This window comes from Phoenix dactylifera, chromosome 8 (genome assembly GCF_009389715.1).
Source record: "Phoenix dactylifera cultivar Barhee BC4 chromosome 8, palm_55x_up_171113_PBpolish2nd_filt_p, whole genome shotgun sequence".
In the NCBI taxonomy this organism is placed as follows: domain Eukaryota; kingdom Viridiplantae; phylum Streptophyta; class Magnoliopsida; order Arecales; family Arecaceae; genus Phoenix; species Phoenix dactylifera.
In genome coordinates, this window is record NC_052399.1 from 17,249,461 (window position 1) to 17,266,201 (window position 16,741).

General features: G+C 41.2%; 2 protein-coding genes across 8 annotated transcripts; both read right to left on the bottom strand.

The window, feature by feature from the left end:
- Nucleotides 1–962: 962 nt before the first annotated feature.
- On the bottom strand, nt 963–4,985 carry LOC103710932 (sulfite exporter TauE/SafE family protein 3-like). Its single transcript, XM_039129100.1, has 12 exons — nt 4,456–4,985; nt 4,180–4,339; nt 3,404–3,604; nt 3,227–3,291; nt 3,107–3,134; nt 2,937–3,013; nt 2,782–2,868; nt 2,650–2,700; nt 2,346–2,567; nt 1,733–1,826; nt 1,350–1,490; nt 963–1,235 (listed from the first exon to the last, which is right to left on the bottom strand). The coding sequence occupies exons 1-12, from the start codon at nt 4,675–4,677 to the stop codon at nt 1,156–1,158; spliced, it is 1,428 nt and encodes a 475-aa protein (XP_038985028.1). The 5' UTR covers nt 4,678–4,985; the 3' UTR covers nt 963–1,155.
- Nucleotides 4,986–9,387: 4,402 nt separating this feature from the next.
- On the bottom strand, nt 9,388–15,390 carry LOC103710907 (pentatricopeptide repeat-containing protein At5g25630-like). Of its 7 annotated transcripts, none has more exons than XM_008796831.4 (5): nt 15,250–15,389; nt 13,501–13,628; nt 12,426–12,565; nt 10,570–11,475; nt 9,388–10,485 (listed from the first exon to the last, which is right to left on the bottom strand). In XM_008796831.4, exons 3-5 carry the CDS (start codon nt 12,528–12,530, stop codon nt 9,595–9,597), a joined length of 1,902 nt encoding a protein of 633 aa, XP_008795053.2. In that variant the 5' UTR covers nt 12,531–12,565; nt 13,501–13,628; nt 15,250–15,389; the 3' UTR covers nt 9,388–9,594. The 7 variants fall into 7 exon arrangements, with proteins under 7 accessions (XP_008795053.2, XP_008795054.2, XP_017699238.2 ...); XM_008796832.4 differs by having other exon boundaries at nt 12,426–12,574; XM_017843749.3 differs by having other exon boundaries at nt 12,426–13,030.
- Nucleotides 15,391–16,741: the final 1,351 nt, after the last annotated feature.

The following is a 16,741-nucleotide window of genomic DNA, read 5'->3' on the forward strand; positions in this document are numbered from 1 at the left end:
AATTAAAGCATAAACAAATCATCTTACTAATATTAGCAAGATTTTTCACTTCATAATACTCTTGTTAAATTCTTTCAGGTTAATCTATTGTATATAGAAAACTCTTAATTTACCAATATTTTTTGTGTTGGACTGAATATTGTTGCAAACATGTTCATTTCATACCAATTCATGATTTGCTCATGATTAAGCGTATCGAGCAACTAAATAAAAACACATCATAAACTATAGATTGCTTTCCCAAGCAGTTTAGGCCGCTGCTGTCCCCCTGCTCCCACCCTAAGCCATTTTTTTTTTATTTATATCCAAAAATCATACAGCATACACATGTATTCCAGTACAAAGACTAGCTTCTCAACTCTAATGTAGCACCTCATCAAAAGAAAAAAAAAAATTGACAAAACCTCTCCTACAACCAACCAACCAAGGTATGCTGAACCGGATCGATCCATCTGGTACCAATGAAAAACCGGATCAATTAGGCTCTAGATTACGAAATCCTTCCCAAGCCACCCTAAAGTGCTCCGAATCAGATGGTTTGGAGTGAAACTAGTGCAATGCCGGTTTGAACCGGTTCAAGCCCTACCAACATCTCTAAATGGCTTAAATCATAGTCTATTGAATCGGGGCAAACCGCCTGTTTCACTCCGTATCGAATAAATAGCCGACCGGCATGTATTCTAGTGTCAATTCGGCGGACCTTGCCTAACCTTACCTACAACGAATATTCCAGCTCAAAACTCAGATGTTGGACGGTAATATCACCTCCTGGGCTGCCAGTCGAAGCCCAGATTGTGTCCATGTGGAGATGCAGACATAAATAAATGGAATAGAAAATAGATCCAAGATCAAAACAAAAACGACAAATAAATCGAGAATCTAATCGCACGAGCACTAGGAATAACAAAATTCCAAGTTTAAGGTTTTGATTTCGAATCTATCTCTATGACCAAATTCTGAAGTGAACTAAAAAGGGAACATATTTGAAGAACATTTATTAGCACTAATAACTGAAAAATTGGTACAAAAGCATGGCAGGTCGACTGCCCAAGGCCCTTCTACCTAAACGTGGGGGGAAAAGAAAAAAAAAACCTGGGGCCCCAGAGTTTGATCGAAGACATATTTCCACCTTTTGCTTTAATGCTAGTAGCCAGCTTAGTACTTGCAGAGGTTCTCAAACCCCATGTACTCGTGCCGCTGGATCTTCTGAATCATGTTTGAGATACCAACTCCACCTGTTAATTTTGAGAACTGTTGAGAGGCATCATGAAAGAACGCAGAGACGAGAGCAGAGATCCTTGCTTATATCAAACAAGAGATAAAAAGAATGGGACGTTTTATATTCTTACCCAATGAGATGGCACTGACAAAAATAGTGAAAGCTAGGATGAAGATGATGAGAGATGCCCTCCCCAGTATATTAATCAGCTTCCTCACCGCATGTTGGCCTATAAAGGCAGCAACCGTTGCCACGGCAACAAAGTAGGCAGCTGCCCAAATAAAGGGAGATCAAATGAGAACAGGAAGAGCAAGAAGCGTACTAAATTACTCATTTCTTCACTCGAAACTTGTTTTCATTGACTTAGGCCGATAGACCAAGGAAATGTAAGCATAGATGTCGATGAAGGTGAAGGCAAGGAAATCATATGAATTGCTTCCGAATCAATATTAAACTTTAGAAGTCAGAAAGTATATGTTTATTTCTAGATGTTGAAGAATGACAGTTGATTACCATATGGAACGGGGAAACGTTTTAAGAGGTAGTATTCTACAACAGACATGGATGAGGAAAACGTCATGGCAAAAGTTGCTGTAGCACTTGACACCTGCTCAAACATGCATAAGATGTAAGCATGTAGATCTAAAAAGAGTTGAATTCATATCATCAAATCAATAAATACTTGATGTATTATAAAACGGATGAGCCATTGCATTCCCTATTTGCCTACTTTAACCAAATCGTGTTGATAAAAAAATAAGTTGTGTGCGCATGCTGAAACCAGTCTTCCACCAAAACTTACTTTAGCAACGCCTTCAATGCCTTGTTTAATGTGAAAAATATTATCTTTTACAGAACCATTCGGAATTGAAACTAAAGGAGGAATCGTTATGCATGACTCAAGAAAGAGTTATAAAATGGTCATTGGCCTGAATTAGGACTTCATTTTGATAATCTACAACATGGCACATGGCATGGCATGGCATGCATGACTTGGAGACTTATTATTCATGCATTCTCATTATAAAATCAATATGCAGAGAGAGGGCAAGAGCAACCAGAAATTAGCATTGTAGCTGCATGGTAAATCATATAGCTGGGTTGAGGAAAAGGATATTGCACGCACCTGAGGAGGAATACCAAGCTCCAGGAAAAGAGGGCCCAAAATAAACCCTCCCCCGAGCCCAAGCAATCCACCAACCATACCAGCAAGAACACCAGTTGCACAGTATAGAAACAGCTGGAGAACTCTCCAATTCGTTCCTTCGTCACCCTTTGAAGCAATCACTCTCTTTCCTCTGTATAAGCTAACTGCTTCGTATGAAGCCACTACCACAGACACTGGTATCTGCAAGATGTCAGCAGCGCTGCTGATTTAGGTTAACAAGACCATGAGAGCATCACTGATTGTAAAGACAGACCCATAATACCTGTAGCAAATCCAAAATCCAATACGATTTCGAACAATTCGAAGTATATTCCTGCACCCAAGGCCAGTCACTAAGCTAGTTAGGTTATAAAATCAAGGTAGAATTGATAGCACAACCATGTCGATAGCTCACCTTCATAATCTGCAGTGCAAGGAAAGCCATCCACACAAACATGAGAAGGCCAAGCTCCTTCCAGCAGACATTCTGAAGAACCGAGACCTGCAATGGTTATCAATGTCAGCATCAACAGCTTGAGTATGTGACAATGAAGGTTGCTGCCTAAGTACCTCTAATTGCCGAGTCTTGAGCTCCTTGGCATTGCCTGGACCAGTAGGAACAGCTTTGTATTCGATTTTTTCACTTCCTGTGCCAAACAGTGGTGGAAAAAATGAACCACAGGTTTTGATAGTTTTCCAGAAACATGCAACAGCACCAAAGTGTTCAATTAATAGATTACCGTTCGTGTCCGCACGTTTGGCAGCCTCCTGTAATTAGAAAGCAGAGTCTCATGCAAATTAGGATCCAAGCGAATTAAAATTATCAGTCATGAAATCATGAAACAAGAAACGAAGAATACCTTTTTCAACAATGTCTCTTTCTTCCATGTCTCAACACCCTTCATAAATGCCTTGGATGATGTTCCTAAAGAAAAATAAGAAAGACAGACGAAAATAAAATCCATGAATGAGATCTTCTGTTGGAAGGAAAAAGAACATCGCAAATTATGGTGATGCAAAAAAAAACATTTAATTACCTAAGAAGAGGAGAATTAGAAGAACTGTAACCATCCAATCAGCAAACACTACATTGAAAGCAACTCCGATACTGATTCCAAGCATGAGCATTGGTTGGAAAAGCAAAGCCAAGTCATAATCGATAATGGGCATATCTAGAGTTGGATGCCTGAGCTTAAGATTGCAGTATACAGTTGACCCTGCCGCACCCATGATCATACCTGCCCAAAGTGTGTGACCAGATCAGCAGAAATAGTAACATAACTAACCTAAATTTCAAGAGCTTCTAGGCTAATTAAGATAAAGCAGAACAAAGTTACTTAAGTTCATTACATATCAGCCCATAAGCAAAATGAGAACCTTTCTTCAGGAATCAGAAACAAATAAGCAGCAATAATTCACATACAACACGAATTAGATTCATGTTCAGCATATACAAGTTACTGTAAACTCAATCAGTTCAGCATATACGACATGAATTAGATTCATGCTCTCCTCAGTTTGAGCCTTCATTATATCCATGCAGATATATGACTTTTTCTAATTTCAATAATCATAATTTCCAAGTAAAAATATTTTACTTGCTTTTTTTACAAAAAAAAAATCATATGGATTGCTTTTTTGGTAAAATTCATATGGACTAGTTGAAACATCAAACTATAGCATTAATCTAGTACTATTATTCACAATATTACATAATAATTAAATTCAAGGACGGTAAATTTTTTCAGGTATCCAAATTTTTGGAAACACAAAAAGCTCACATTTTTCCCTCGAAAAAAAAAATAAAGCTCACATTTTGATATAGCGGTTGACGATTTCGGGTCGAACCCAATGATCAGCGTGAGCATGGGAACAAAAATTCCACCTCCACCCACACCTCCAACACTGCCGAAAGCCGCTCCAAAGAACCCAATAATTGATCCCATGATGATTTTCCAGCCAAATCTCATCGGCTTTAAATTTAAAAACACATACATGCAATAACTTCAGACGTTAATTCTCATAAAACCGTTCTAAGAAAAAAGCGAAAATAATCAGAAAAAGGGGGGAAAATAAACGGGATTCTTACCGGCCAAACATGGTGATAGGAAGATTCATTGGGCTGCCACAAGAAATTTACCGCCTTTAGAAGGTAATCTGAAGCACCCATCTCTTCTTCGACGGAAACATCATCTCCCGACGCCTCAGACTTCGGTCCTCTCTCCGCCGAGGCCATCGCCGCCGTCAGGAGGAAGCTCAGACAAATCACCACCACCGGCCACAACCACTTCTTCCGCCATTTCCCCTCCATTCCTTCTCTTAAAACTCCCTTTCCTTGCCCCCAAACTCGCCGGAAAAACTCTACCTTGCCGCAGAAAACAAGAGCTCCGGCGACGTCGCCTGTTCCAAAGACTGTAGTGAAGCGCCCGAGCCGGATCGACCAACCGCCGGCCCTCGACCTGTCCCGCCCCGACAGGAGTCGTCGATCCGAGCCCGCGATGCAGGGAGCTCGAGACCGAATCCGGATGATATGAAAGATCGATTTTTTTGAGATCCGAGTCCGTAAAGCACTGCGAGAACAGCTGAGACTTGAGAGTGGGAGCTTCCAAACGAACGTCAAGTTTCTCGGAAGAAAGGAGCTATGAAACAAGAAGCGGGGCCGCGGGGTAGTTCTAAATACACCCCCCCTATTGCTCAGGACACCCCCCAAAAATTAAAAAAAAATTAAATACTCTCTACACCCCCCCATTTGCTAAGGACATCCCTAAAAAATTAAAAATTCCTAAATTACCCCCACCCTCCCCACCCCCCACCTCCCCACCCCCGCCTCTGCCTCCTCCTCCTCCCCCCTCCTCATCCTCCTCCTCCCCCTCCCCCTCTTCCCGCCCACCTCTGCCTCCCCCTCATCCCTCTCCCCTCCTCCTCCGCCCCGCCTCTGCCTCCTCCTCCTCCCCCCTCCTCATCCTCCTCCTCCCCCTCCCCCTCTTCCCGCCCACCTCTGCCTCCCCCTCATCCCTCTCCCCTCCTCCTCCGCCCCGCCTCTGCCTCCTCCTCCTCCTCCCTCCTCCCTCCTCCTACTCCTCCACCCCTCTACCTCCGCCCCCCATCCCATCTTACTCTGCATCCCCCTCCGCCTTCTCCCCCTTCTTTGCCTCCTCCTCCCACCCCCTTCTCCTCCACCTCCCCCTCCTCCTCCCCCTCCTCCAACTACCTCTCCCCCCTCCGCCGCCTCCTCCCCACCCTCCTACCCCTCCTCCCCTCCCCTCCGCCGAACAGAAGGATTCTGTTCGGTTGAGGGTTGCCGAACAGAAGCCTTCTGTTCGGCACTGGATCGCCGAACAGAAGCCTTCTGTTCGGCACCGTTCAGCCGAACAGAAGCATTTTGTTCGGCGATCCAGTGCCGAACGGAGCACGAAACGGAGGAGGAGGAAGGGGGGTGTACTGAGAAAATTTCAAGGGCAATATGGTAATTACACTAAAGGTTAGTTTGGGTATTTTTTTTTTAATTTTTGGGAGGTGTCCTGAGCAATAGGGGGGGTGTATTTAGAACTACCCGGCGCTTATATCTAATTCCTCTACCAAACTACCCCTAGAGTTACTGATATTTACGATTGGATTTGGAGAGGAATAAAAGAGCTATGGAAGTGCCCAAAATGCTTGTGCAGCTGTGCTGGGCCTTGGATCCTTAACACTGATCGACCAAGTGAGGTGGCAGAGACCGTACGATATAAAGCAGCACAAGCGTTGGTGCGACGGTGTGGAAAAGCTGAGAAGGCTTGCGAGTATGGTGTACGTTGGGGTTCGAAGATTATAACAGTACCGGTAGATTGAGTGTGGTCATTCTCCGTGTTAAGAAGGGATCCCATGGATCGTTTGGCCAGGGGGATGTGGGAAGCGGGGAGGAGGTGAGGATAGGGGACGTCACCGAAAGTGACGAGAACGCTGGGTTAATAATGCATTAATGCAACGTTTTTGGGGCTCCGTTCATGGTGCAACACGTGGGGACACGGATGTAATTACGGATGATTATTAGGGTAATTGGGGTGTGCGAGGGTCGGTCACGGCAAGATCGGCCACGTAGGTTTTTTTCAATTTTTCTCTTTTATTTTTATCTTATTTTATCTTTTCTTATTTTATTTTTTTGGTAAAAAGAGGTCAAAGCTCAAAAATTTAAAAAAAAAGAAAATTACTGCAGATGATGCGAAATAAACTCCGGCTGACTCGGCACCAACCAGAGTTCTTATTTCAAATAGCAAGACAGAAACGGCAAAAAAAAATCTACCAAGTCATCGAGCAATCTTGCTAATCTATTCCTAGGCTAATAGCGAGTCACTAAGGAAAAAAAATGAAAAAGAAAGAAAGCCAATGATGACAAGCGACAAGAAAATATGTCGATTTAGAAGTTAGAATGAGTGGATATATTACTGCTTGCTATCTCTAAATCTTTTTTACGCGAGACAGAGGTGTGCATGAAGAGAAGGGCGAGAGAGATCTTCTATTATGATTCACCAGGTAAATTATAACATATTTTTTGTCATTTTTAACCAACGGTTACAAGACATATTCGACTACAATCTTGTGGGAAAGATAGACCTACACCAAACATTTCAATAACATAGATGGTCCATACAAAAGACATATTCCCAAAACTGCAGCCATGGTTTTGCCTCTTCTTGTTTTTTTTTCTCTCTCTCCGTAGCAATATAACATAGGTGTGAACTCCTGCTTTAAAATGAACTCCAATATATTTTTTCACTTCAATATTATTCTCATGGCTAGAAATTTTAACTTCCTGACCTAATGATGAAGTGCCAAAACTTCCAAAAGTTACTACAACCATAACACATGATGTACCTACACAGCAAAGTAGATCCAATGCATTTGCTGTGTCGGAACACGCAGCTACTTCCAAAGAATAAGGATTTCTTTTTCTTCAAGGGAACGAATCAACGTATCAATCTATCATTGCATGCATACACCAACCAGGCCAGCGATAATAAAAATCATGAAAATAAAGTTTCATTATCTGATAGCACAGACAAAACACTCAAACAAAGGCACTCGTTCTCTCTTGCACTGCACCATTCCCGTTGCTTCATGGTGTTTTCGCGATGCCAGTTCAAAGAAAGCAAATATAACGCCTCAGCTGAGGACATTTTCTTTTATTTTTGATTTACTAAAGCATTTGTTTGCTAAAACATCTTTCTACCTTTTTTTAAATATGCTGTTGCTATGGTATTGATGGGATTTCTTCCATCTCCACCACCAATAAATAAATAAATAAATAATTGTACCAAAAATCAATAATAAATAAATAATGCTTTGGACTGATGGCTTGAGACCAGGGCTGTTACCCCGGGGCCCATAAAAAAGAGCTGCCCAAATGCAAATGAGAAGCAAGTCAAATCCATTCTGACCTGACCTGATCTACCTGCCCAGAATGTTGGATTTGTGGCCCATAAAATGTAGCCTGACTCGATTCACCTGTTCCACTAAAACAAATCCATAGGCTCCTAGCCGGAGCTGGCTCAGGTCAAAACCTGGTCCAGTCTACTTGAGCTCAAACTCCAAGCGAGGCCGTTCAATCACAGCCGTCCAATCTTACCACGTAAAGAATCCCCCCGTCCACCAATCACACAGTTAGTATTGTTGCGGTTCAAATTCGGCCCGAGGGTGACCATGCCGGAGGAGTCGGGGGGAGCTGCCGGACGGGACGGAGAAGGGAGTCACTTTCTGTGCGCCGGCAGACCTGCACAAAGCCTCACTGGTAGGGTTCCGGTGAAGGCCCTCCGATGATGAAGTTAGAATAGATTTTAGGTAATCCAGCCAAAATTTTTCAGGCATTACCTGATGGAGCTATTTATAATCCCCGCGGAGGTGCTCAAGTGGCGTGCAACCAGAGCTTGCTTGAGGCATACGGTGTAGGCCGTCCTTGTGAATGGCATGGTGTCGACAGAGGTGGCAGGGTATGGTCCCTGGTTGACATGTCGTAGAGTGACCAGCAAGCAAAGTATGGTACGGTAAGGTTGTAATGTACGGCCACATATGTGGATATAGGGGCGCGCGTAGATGCACACGTGAATGTGGCCGTAGGCGAGGTCGGGCTCGCTTAGAGGCCGCAGCCTTTACTTAGTGAAGTCAGCTAGATAAGCACTAAGGTCGGGCTCGCTTGGGGGGCCACGACGTATATTAGGTGAGATTGGCTCGGCGGATACTGAGGTCGGCCCAACCTCCTCAGCTCTAAAGTCAGCTCGGTAGGGAGCCCCAAGCTCGGGCCAGGGCATTGTTGCGGATACATATGGTCGACAGAGCCTCTTCAGCACTCAGTCGATCCTGCAGACCGCTCCAAGCTCGGCTCGAGGGGCGTCATTGTAGATACCTGCGGTCAACGGGGCCTCTTCGGCTCTTGATCGATCCTGCAGGGCACTCCGAGCAGAGAGATCCGGACGAAGTCTGTTCGGCCTTTTGTAGGGTCCGGGGTCGGACTGGTGTTCAGTAGGACTGAGGTCTAGCCTGCTTCGGTGCTGATGTCTGTTTGGCTAAAATTGGATGGTCCCATGTTGTGAATAGGACGATCCATTTTGCCCCCACCCGACCCCTCCTCGAGGGGCGTTATTGTAGATACATGTGGTCAACGGAGCCTCTTCGGCTCTTGGTTGATCCTGCAGGGCGTTTCGAGCAGAGAGATCCGGACGAGGTCTGCCCGGCCTTTTGTAGGGTTCGAGGTCTGGCCTGCTTCGGTGCTGATGCCTGTTTGAGTAAAATTGGATAGTTCCATGTTGTGAACAGGACGATCCATCTACCCACCCACCACACCCCCCCGCTACAAAGAGGGAGGAAACAAATCGGGTAACAAATTTGCCAGCTCGCCAGCTCAAGCCAAAAGAAACCATCCTCCCCGTGTGGCGATTGGTCGTAGCCACCACACCGCATAGAGGGTTTCTGATGCCTTCTGTAGAGGATTATATGATGATACGAGACATAAGAAAAAAGTTCCATTCGTCCTATATATGCATAGAGATGCCAGGTAATATAACTTATATATAAAATAGAGAACCTTTTGCCCTTTTTTGTTTTTTTTTGGTACATGCAAGCACTGTAAGAACATGATACAATTTGACGTACTCAACAGGCTAAGAAGAAAACAGATCAAGAAATCTCTGCTTGACAATGTCTTAACATCCTTAACATACCCGTAATGTTCTGCAGAGCACAAACTGCCCTTCCGTCAGTTGAGGAATAGCACCTTGCATGAATTGAGAAACTGTCCATAGATCCCAAGCTGCATCTGGGACTGCTTCCTGCAAAAAATTGGGGACCTCACTGCAAATTTAAATGACCGACCAAATAATATGAACTTCGTAGCAGCCTTCAGGCTATCAGATGGAAGCTCGGCATCTTGCAACACCATTCTGCTCCCACTGGTCCCAGCAACCTGTCCACAATTAGAAAGGGCACTCGGCACCTGAAGTGGGTTGGAGAATGATGCACCTGAAGCTTGTCCTTGATGAAGTCCTTCCAGGCTATCCATCGCATTATCAGCTGCATCCCGTGGTTCAGAGCTTGCTTCTCGATCGTTTAAAGAACCCAATATTCTGCTGGCCTCATCATGCAGGCCAACAGCTCTCCAGGCTTCAGCCACAAGGCGGATGCTATTCTTTTTGGGCATGACTCCCGCTTCTCTCATCATCTGAAGCAGTTCTTCTGCTTTCCATGGTTGTTTTACTTCGCCATATCCCCATATAAGCGTGTCAAAGGTCTTTATATTGGGAGATACGCCAGATTCATGCATTTTTGTATAGACTTTCATTGCATTCTCCATGTTGGCAGCGCTGCACCACCCGCTGATAATTGTCGTAAAGGTTACGACATTCGGACGGATCCCCATTTCCTCCATTGTCGCCAGAAGGGCCTCAGCTTTCTCAGGTTCTCGTGCACGAACATACCCTTTCGCAAGAATGCTATATACTTGAGCATCTGCTTTCACACCTGCCTCCACCATCCGATCAAAAATCTCCATGCATTTGGCCATGAGCCCCATTGCACCCCATGCATTCATTTGGTGGCTGTATGTTACAATATCTGGCCTGACACCCAGTCCTTCCATCAATGTCAGAACCTGGTCAATTTACAATGAAATTGCAGCTAGTTTAGTCAGAAAATAAAACCACATCCAAAAAATGTAAAGAAATAATTTACTCACTTCATCCACCCCAGACATGTCCTCTGCGTCTAGAAATCCCTTGATCAAAGTGTTGAAAACAATAATGTTTGGTAACACCCCAGCATCCCTCATTTGATGCACACACCTTAATGCGTCCTTCATATTGCCTTCTTTGCAATACCCACCTATGATAATGGCCCAAGTGCGTTCATTAGGGCGCAGGTTGGCCTGCATCTCTAAAATAAGCTCCTCGGCTCTCTTTGTATCTCCATTTTTGGCATAAGCTCTTGCAATAGTGTTGTATGTGACAACGTCAGGTTGCAGGCCAGCAGCACGCATCTTATATACAACATTCCAAGCTTCTGTAAGATTTTGCTGATCACACCATGCTTTGATGAGTATATTGTATGTCTTCTGACTTGGCCTTGCATTGTCTTCAAGGGACATCATATGGAAAAGATTTTGTGATTCTTCAGGCTTACCCACAATACCATACCCTTTAATGAGAGTGTTAAAAGTGCTGGTTGTTGGTCGACATCCGCTTTCCTTCATCTTCCAGAAGATTTTGATAGCTTCTTTGATCTTGCCAGCTTCCGAAAATGCATTAATAATAGCATTGAAGAATATTGAGTCAGGCTTTAATCCATTGCATTCTACCTGGGAGATGAGGGAAGCAATTGAATCAAACTGCTTCTGATTTGTCAGAGCAGTTAACAGAGTTGTATATGTGATCAAAGAAGGCTTGTGCCCCTCTTCGATTAGGCAGTCAAATAGGGCCTGTGCCTCATGAGATTTCTTTTCATCTATCAGAGTACCCATCTGTTTTGTTCTTGTACGGACTGTTTGGCAACTATTTCCTTTCAAGCAGATAGGGCAGCGAGGCTGAATTTTGGAGTATGAGGAACTTGAAATTGGTTGTAGAGTTTTATCACATTTAATTTGCTCCTATTATTTTGAAGAAGAAAAAGGTTCAGCAATCAGAAATTTGACTGAAGAGAAGCAAGAATATGTTTCTGAGTGTGCATTAAAAAGTAATAATAATATAAAGAAAACCTAAAATTGGCTCGCTGTTATTTAGCCATCACTACCAAATGAAAAGAAATTAGTTGCACATATGCAAGCTAGCTAGACTAGTATTTGTGAAAATGTCATGACAAAAAAGGGATGGAGGACAAGTAAGATATTCACTATTGATATCTCTGCATGTTTAGCGTTTTAAAGCACCATAACTATAATGTCGCAAGGTATGTCCATCCACAGAATTTACTTACTTTCGTATTTGGCTTGTGATATTTTAATTTACAAGGTAAGGATTTTCAAAGAAGCTGCAGGATCATTAATCAACTGTTTCCCGCAAATAAATGAAGAAAATGAAGCCTACCATTGGATATGGATATTCAATATTGTTCTTGAATCATGAGAATTGCCATATGAGCGGCAAACTCTGAGTTAACCAGATTGCTTACTTTCTACAATAAGTATAAATGACTCAGTCAGATTTTAGCTCCCAATCAAAAGCATCAATTTCATGGATTTGATATTCAGACATTAAAGGAAAATGGTAAATTGGCTGAGTTTCAATGCACTTTATGTAAATGAAAGGCCTCAGAGTAAATGTAAATAATATTACTGAATATGAGTAGCGATGACAAAGCAAAATTAGCACTGTATGAGAATAAACAGAATCTGCATCCCCATTTGCAGATAACAATATGAAGAGGACAACTTAAATTTTGAAAAGAATTGGCTACAACTTCAGTATCTTTTCTTATTCACAAGCATAGAACAGCTCATGAAATTTCCAAAGTGAGTGAAACAAGTTCAAAACTTATTGTAACTCAAAAAGGAGGGTGTATGACAATGTCCAATAATGTAAAGAAAAAGTTGAAGAGTACCTTTGCAGATAAGCCTTGAACAGTGTCTTCTTGGCCCATACTTTTTCTTCCTAGGTCCTTAGCTGCAAAGTCTAGTTGGGCCAACCGCATATCATATTCTGCCATGAAGCTTGCAGTCGACCTTCTTTAAGCACCTTGGTCTACGGAAGCTAAATATTCATAATGAGTTCATGCTATATATGGATTTTTTGTAAATTTAGGGAAATTGTAAAAATAAAGGTGAGGTTTTCACCAAAAAGCAGCTATGTGGCTACATAAGTGATAAATATCCAAGACATTAGTTATGATGTGACCATCAATAACACTATAAAGATGGTAATTGAAAATTGAAAATGACATGGAGCTTTTATGAGAAATTTCGTTCCAGACTGTCAGAGAAGCCCCAGCTCAATGCACCACCTTACCACTGCCACCACATAGAATTCTTCAACAAGTGTATTTCCCATGTCATCCACATAAAAACAGACAATATTATCATATTCTCTAGTAGATGGGATTTTATGCCTCATTGAGAATTCCAGTGGGCTTGTTAACCTTCAACAGTGAAATGCACTGAGAAGGGTAATGCATAATTGTTGCTGCTGCTTCTTCCATACTTTGAAGCTCTGGTGTAGGAAAAAGTTAAGAAACAAATCAGTGCAATAAAAAATTAGCATAAAAGTTTGGGGGGATTTTTCTTCAGCATATGAATTCCTCATAAGACAAATTTAAAACACGAGAAGTTGATGAGAACAACGAAGAAAAACATTCATGGATAAACAATTAACGAAATTGTAGTTGTAAAATAAATGAGGCATTGATATAAAGAAAGCTGACATGGACTGGGATTCATGTGGTAAATTTGTGCATGAACACTCACATGAACGAGAGAGCATTGTGAATTACCACATCGATTTCTCAGGACAAGAGTTCAGAGGGAGAGAAGTTCAGCTAACTATAAAATCCAAACAATAACAGTGAAATATACAGCACATATCCCTCCCTATAGAAATAAAAGAATTACCGATGAGATAGCTAATGTTGCATGATATAATCATCTTGTCATTAAAAAAGCAAAATTATATTAAAGAAAGACCTCCAGTATGCTGGGAAAGGCCTCCAGTATGCGGGTCAAGATGTCGCCATATTGCTTTGTGCATCTACCACGTTTATCCCAAATGCCAAATCAGAAATCAGTCATTGCTACTGTTTTTCATGGGTATTCTGGCCAGCAACAAAACCACAAAATTGTAATTACTCTTCTCAATTAACTGATACATACAACATCTTTTACTTGACGAGTAAGATGAGATTTATTCTATGACTTGAGTGCGAAAACAAATCACCTTCCTTCTGAACAGGAAAATGAACTCATACTTTACAATTCATTGACTACCAGACAATATCATTTCATTAAGATTTCATCAATTGAAGAATAAAAAATTGCACCGGATATTGCAGAAATAAACTCAAAATGAGCAACCACAATAGCAGTAAGCTACATACAGAAATTAAGGATTCTTATGGCCTATGGCATGAAGAGCAATCTAACCCTCTGGCACTAAAAGCAGATGTTTCCATACAAGAACTTGGAAGGCAATTACTTTGATAAAATGATCACAATAATACATCATACTTCCAAAAGACATTGCAAAAACTAATACAAGCAGGAAGGAACTTTCATTGGGGCATCAAGTAAGTTCTATTCTAGCAATGCAGCCATAGAAAAAGAGTAACTAGTATCAATTTTAACTAATAAGCTTCCAGACCATCTCATCATGGTCTACTTTTTAATAATATGCTAAACAATTCCAACATCTAGGAAGTTCTTTCTCGATATATAAGAGTGAAAATTCACCACGAAAGGCAACCATGTGCATAAACTGTTTCATGTTCTTGTTTTTTCCCAAATCGATAATAAATATAATGATTCACTTTTTGATGATAGAAGTCCTCTAACTCGGCCAGGGTAACAGATAGATCTCAGGAAAAGATTGAAATTTTTACCATCAGAAACATTTTTCATTGCATGAAGAGTTCCTTCATTGTGCGGCCAAAAAATCATCCACCCTATTGGCTTCTTCTTTAACATGTTTATAGAACTACATTAAAATGGAACTTAACCACCTTATGAAATCAAGGTCGACCATTGCATGAAAACATACTAATAACCCCAAAAATCTGAGTTAGCATGTAAAAACTATTGGTTATGGAGCGGTCTGCCCACCAGAAATGTGACCCTTCCCCCCCTGTACAGAAACTGACCCTAATTTTTCGAGATTTTTCATCTATTTTTCATCGTTTCTTTTACTGCATAATGACTTCAGCTTCACTAGTGATCAGCAACAAGAAAAATGTTATCTTGTCTTCGTGCAAAAATCACACCAAGAAAACCAAGAAACGAAACATTATCTACAATTTTGAAGAAATGAAGTTCTTAAAACGGCAAAATAATCGGAAAATAGCATCCAAGAATACCAAGAAAACCAACAAAAAAGCAAACATAATCATATATAAGCTTCCATATTTGCACAGTTTCTAGCAGCATCCACACTTGGAAAGCAGCAAAGATGAATTCTTGGGGTGTTTAAACCGAGTCGAACACCATTAAAGAACAGAAACAAGAAACTCAGCCAAGCAATTTCGAGTACAAAGCACAGAACTTCGCTAAAATGTAGACTTCAAGATAATCAAAGAACCTCAGTTTATGAAAAAAAAAAGGGCATTCGGGCATATTGTTTCATGCATTATACTCGTCCACTTCTCATGGGAGTTGGCCGTAATGGGCACCAGGGTTGAATAGAAAAGAGAAGAGAGAGTTCTTGGGAGGACAAGAACGCGGTACCAGGTCCGGAAGGTGAGGGCGTGGAGAGATTAGGGACGCATCGCGCGAATGGATTGCATGCTCCCTCCCCTCTTCGGACACCCTTGAGAGCACTCTTATCCACAGACGTTGGGTGAAAGGGAGCACAAAAGCAAGGCCCGGAGAATAAGCCAGCCAAGAAAAAAAAAATGGAAAAAAAAAAGGTTTGGGTTGGGTGTTGGGCAGAGAGAATCCAAAACCCAACCGGAATATAATATTATATTTTGGGTTGAATGAGAAAATTTTATACTATTAGAGTCTGTTTGGATAATTGAACAGAAAACTTCATTGGATTTGTAAATTAAACTAATATATATAGCAAGTTCATAGAATTACGAGTTAGATTAAGCTTATATTAATATCTTTAGAATGTGCCGCCCCAAATAATAAAAAAAAAAAAAATGTAATCATGCACAATTAGGTTGAATTTCTTACGAGATTCTTATATCAGACTGCCTATTTTAGCATGACTTTATCAACCAAAATACCTTCCAGCCCAAATTTTATAGCAAAATAAAAAAAAAAAACTCCTATAGATCTTTTTATCTTCTTGTAGCTCAACAAATTTACGAGCTATGATTCAAGCTGGGATTTGGGCAGGGTCTTAGAATATATGAGCTGGACGGCCAACTAGACAAATTTATATAAAATTTGTAGCCTAATCTTCCCGAAATACCCAAATATATTGTAACTTATTAGTATAGTATATACAGGAAGGCAGAAAAAAGTTAGCCTACCTTAGTCCACTCCTATCCTACCCCTCATACCACATGACCATTTTCAATATATTAGCAAAACTTTAGGTCCAAACTTTATTTATTCATTTTCTAGGTCAATGTTGGCGACACAAAGCCATCATGTAAGCTTCAGAACCGTTATGTGTTTATGGTGTATAGGACCCAAAGGGGTGCGATTGGGTGATATATTAACTCATGAAATGCTATATGGCATATGCTTGTTTCTTGTTGCCAGTCAAATTTAATTTCTTTCTCCTATAATGCCAGACTTTTTCTTTTGAGGTAAAAGAACTGATAAGTTAATGATTACTCAAGAATGAAATTGAATTCTTTTATTTCTCATGGAGAAGAAAATAAAATTTCCTCTTTTTTTGGTAATAAAATTGAAATTTCTTGAGCGCAATAGACTCAATGGGAATGGGTCAACAACAATTAAATTTAGTGCAAGACCAACGCAAGGAATATGTCAATATTTGACAATTATTGAAAGAAAAATGCCCGAAATCTTCCCAATACTAATTCAACTCATGTTATTGGAGCGGATAGGGATAAAGTTGGTATCTTAATCTCTAATAATCTATTGATCTACTATGTTTGACATAAAAAAAAAATGGCCTAACACCAAGGGAGGTTGCAAGGTAAATACACGATTTAAAATGGCATAATTTTGAATACAAGACCAGCGTCATGTCCAACCATTTTAACATGAAGATTCTAAAAGGATTAATAGATATGTA

Excerpts from the sequence above, each read along its gene's own strand:
- LOC103710932 (XM_039129100.1), bottom strand. The coding sequence starts at position 4,677 with ATGGAGGGGAAATGGCGGAAGAAGTGGTTGTGGCCGGTGGTGGTGATT. Across the intron at positions 3,292-3,403 it reads TCTAATTCTCCTCTTCTTAG|GAACATCATCCAAGGCATTT; the intron begins GTAATTAAATGT and ends ATTTTTCTTTAG. Across the intron at positions 3,135-3,226 it reads AAGAGACATTGTTGAAAAAG|GAGGCTGCCAAACGTGCGGA; the intron begins GTATTCTTCGTT and ends TTCTAATTACAG.
- LOC103710907 (XM_008796831.4), bottom strand. The coding sequence starts at position 12,530 with ATGGCAGAATATGATATGCGGTTGGCCCAACTAGACTTTGCAGCTAAG. Across the intron at positions 11,476-12,425 it reads TTCAAGGCTTATCTGCAAAG|GAGCAAATTAAATGTGATAA; the intron begins GTACTCTTCAAC and ends TCAAAATAATAG. Across the intron at positions 10,486-10,569 it reads ACATGTCTGGGGTGGATGAA|GTTCTGACATTGATGGAAGG; the intron begins GTGAGTAAATTA and ends TAAATTGACCAG.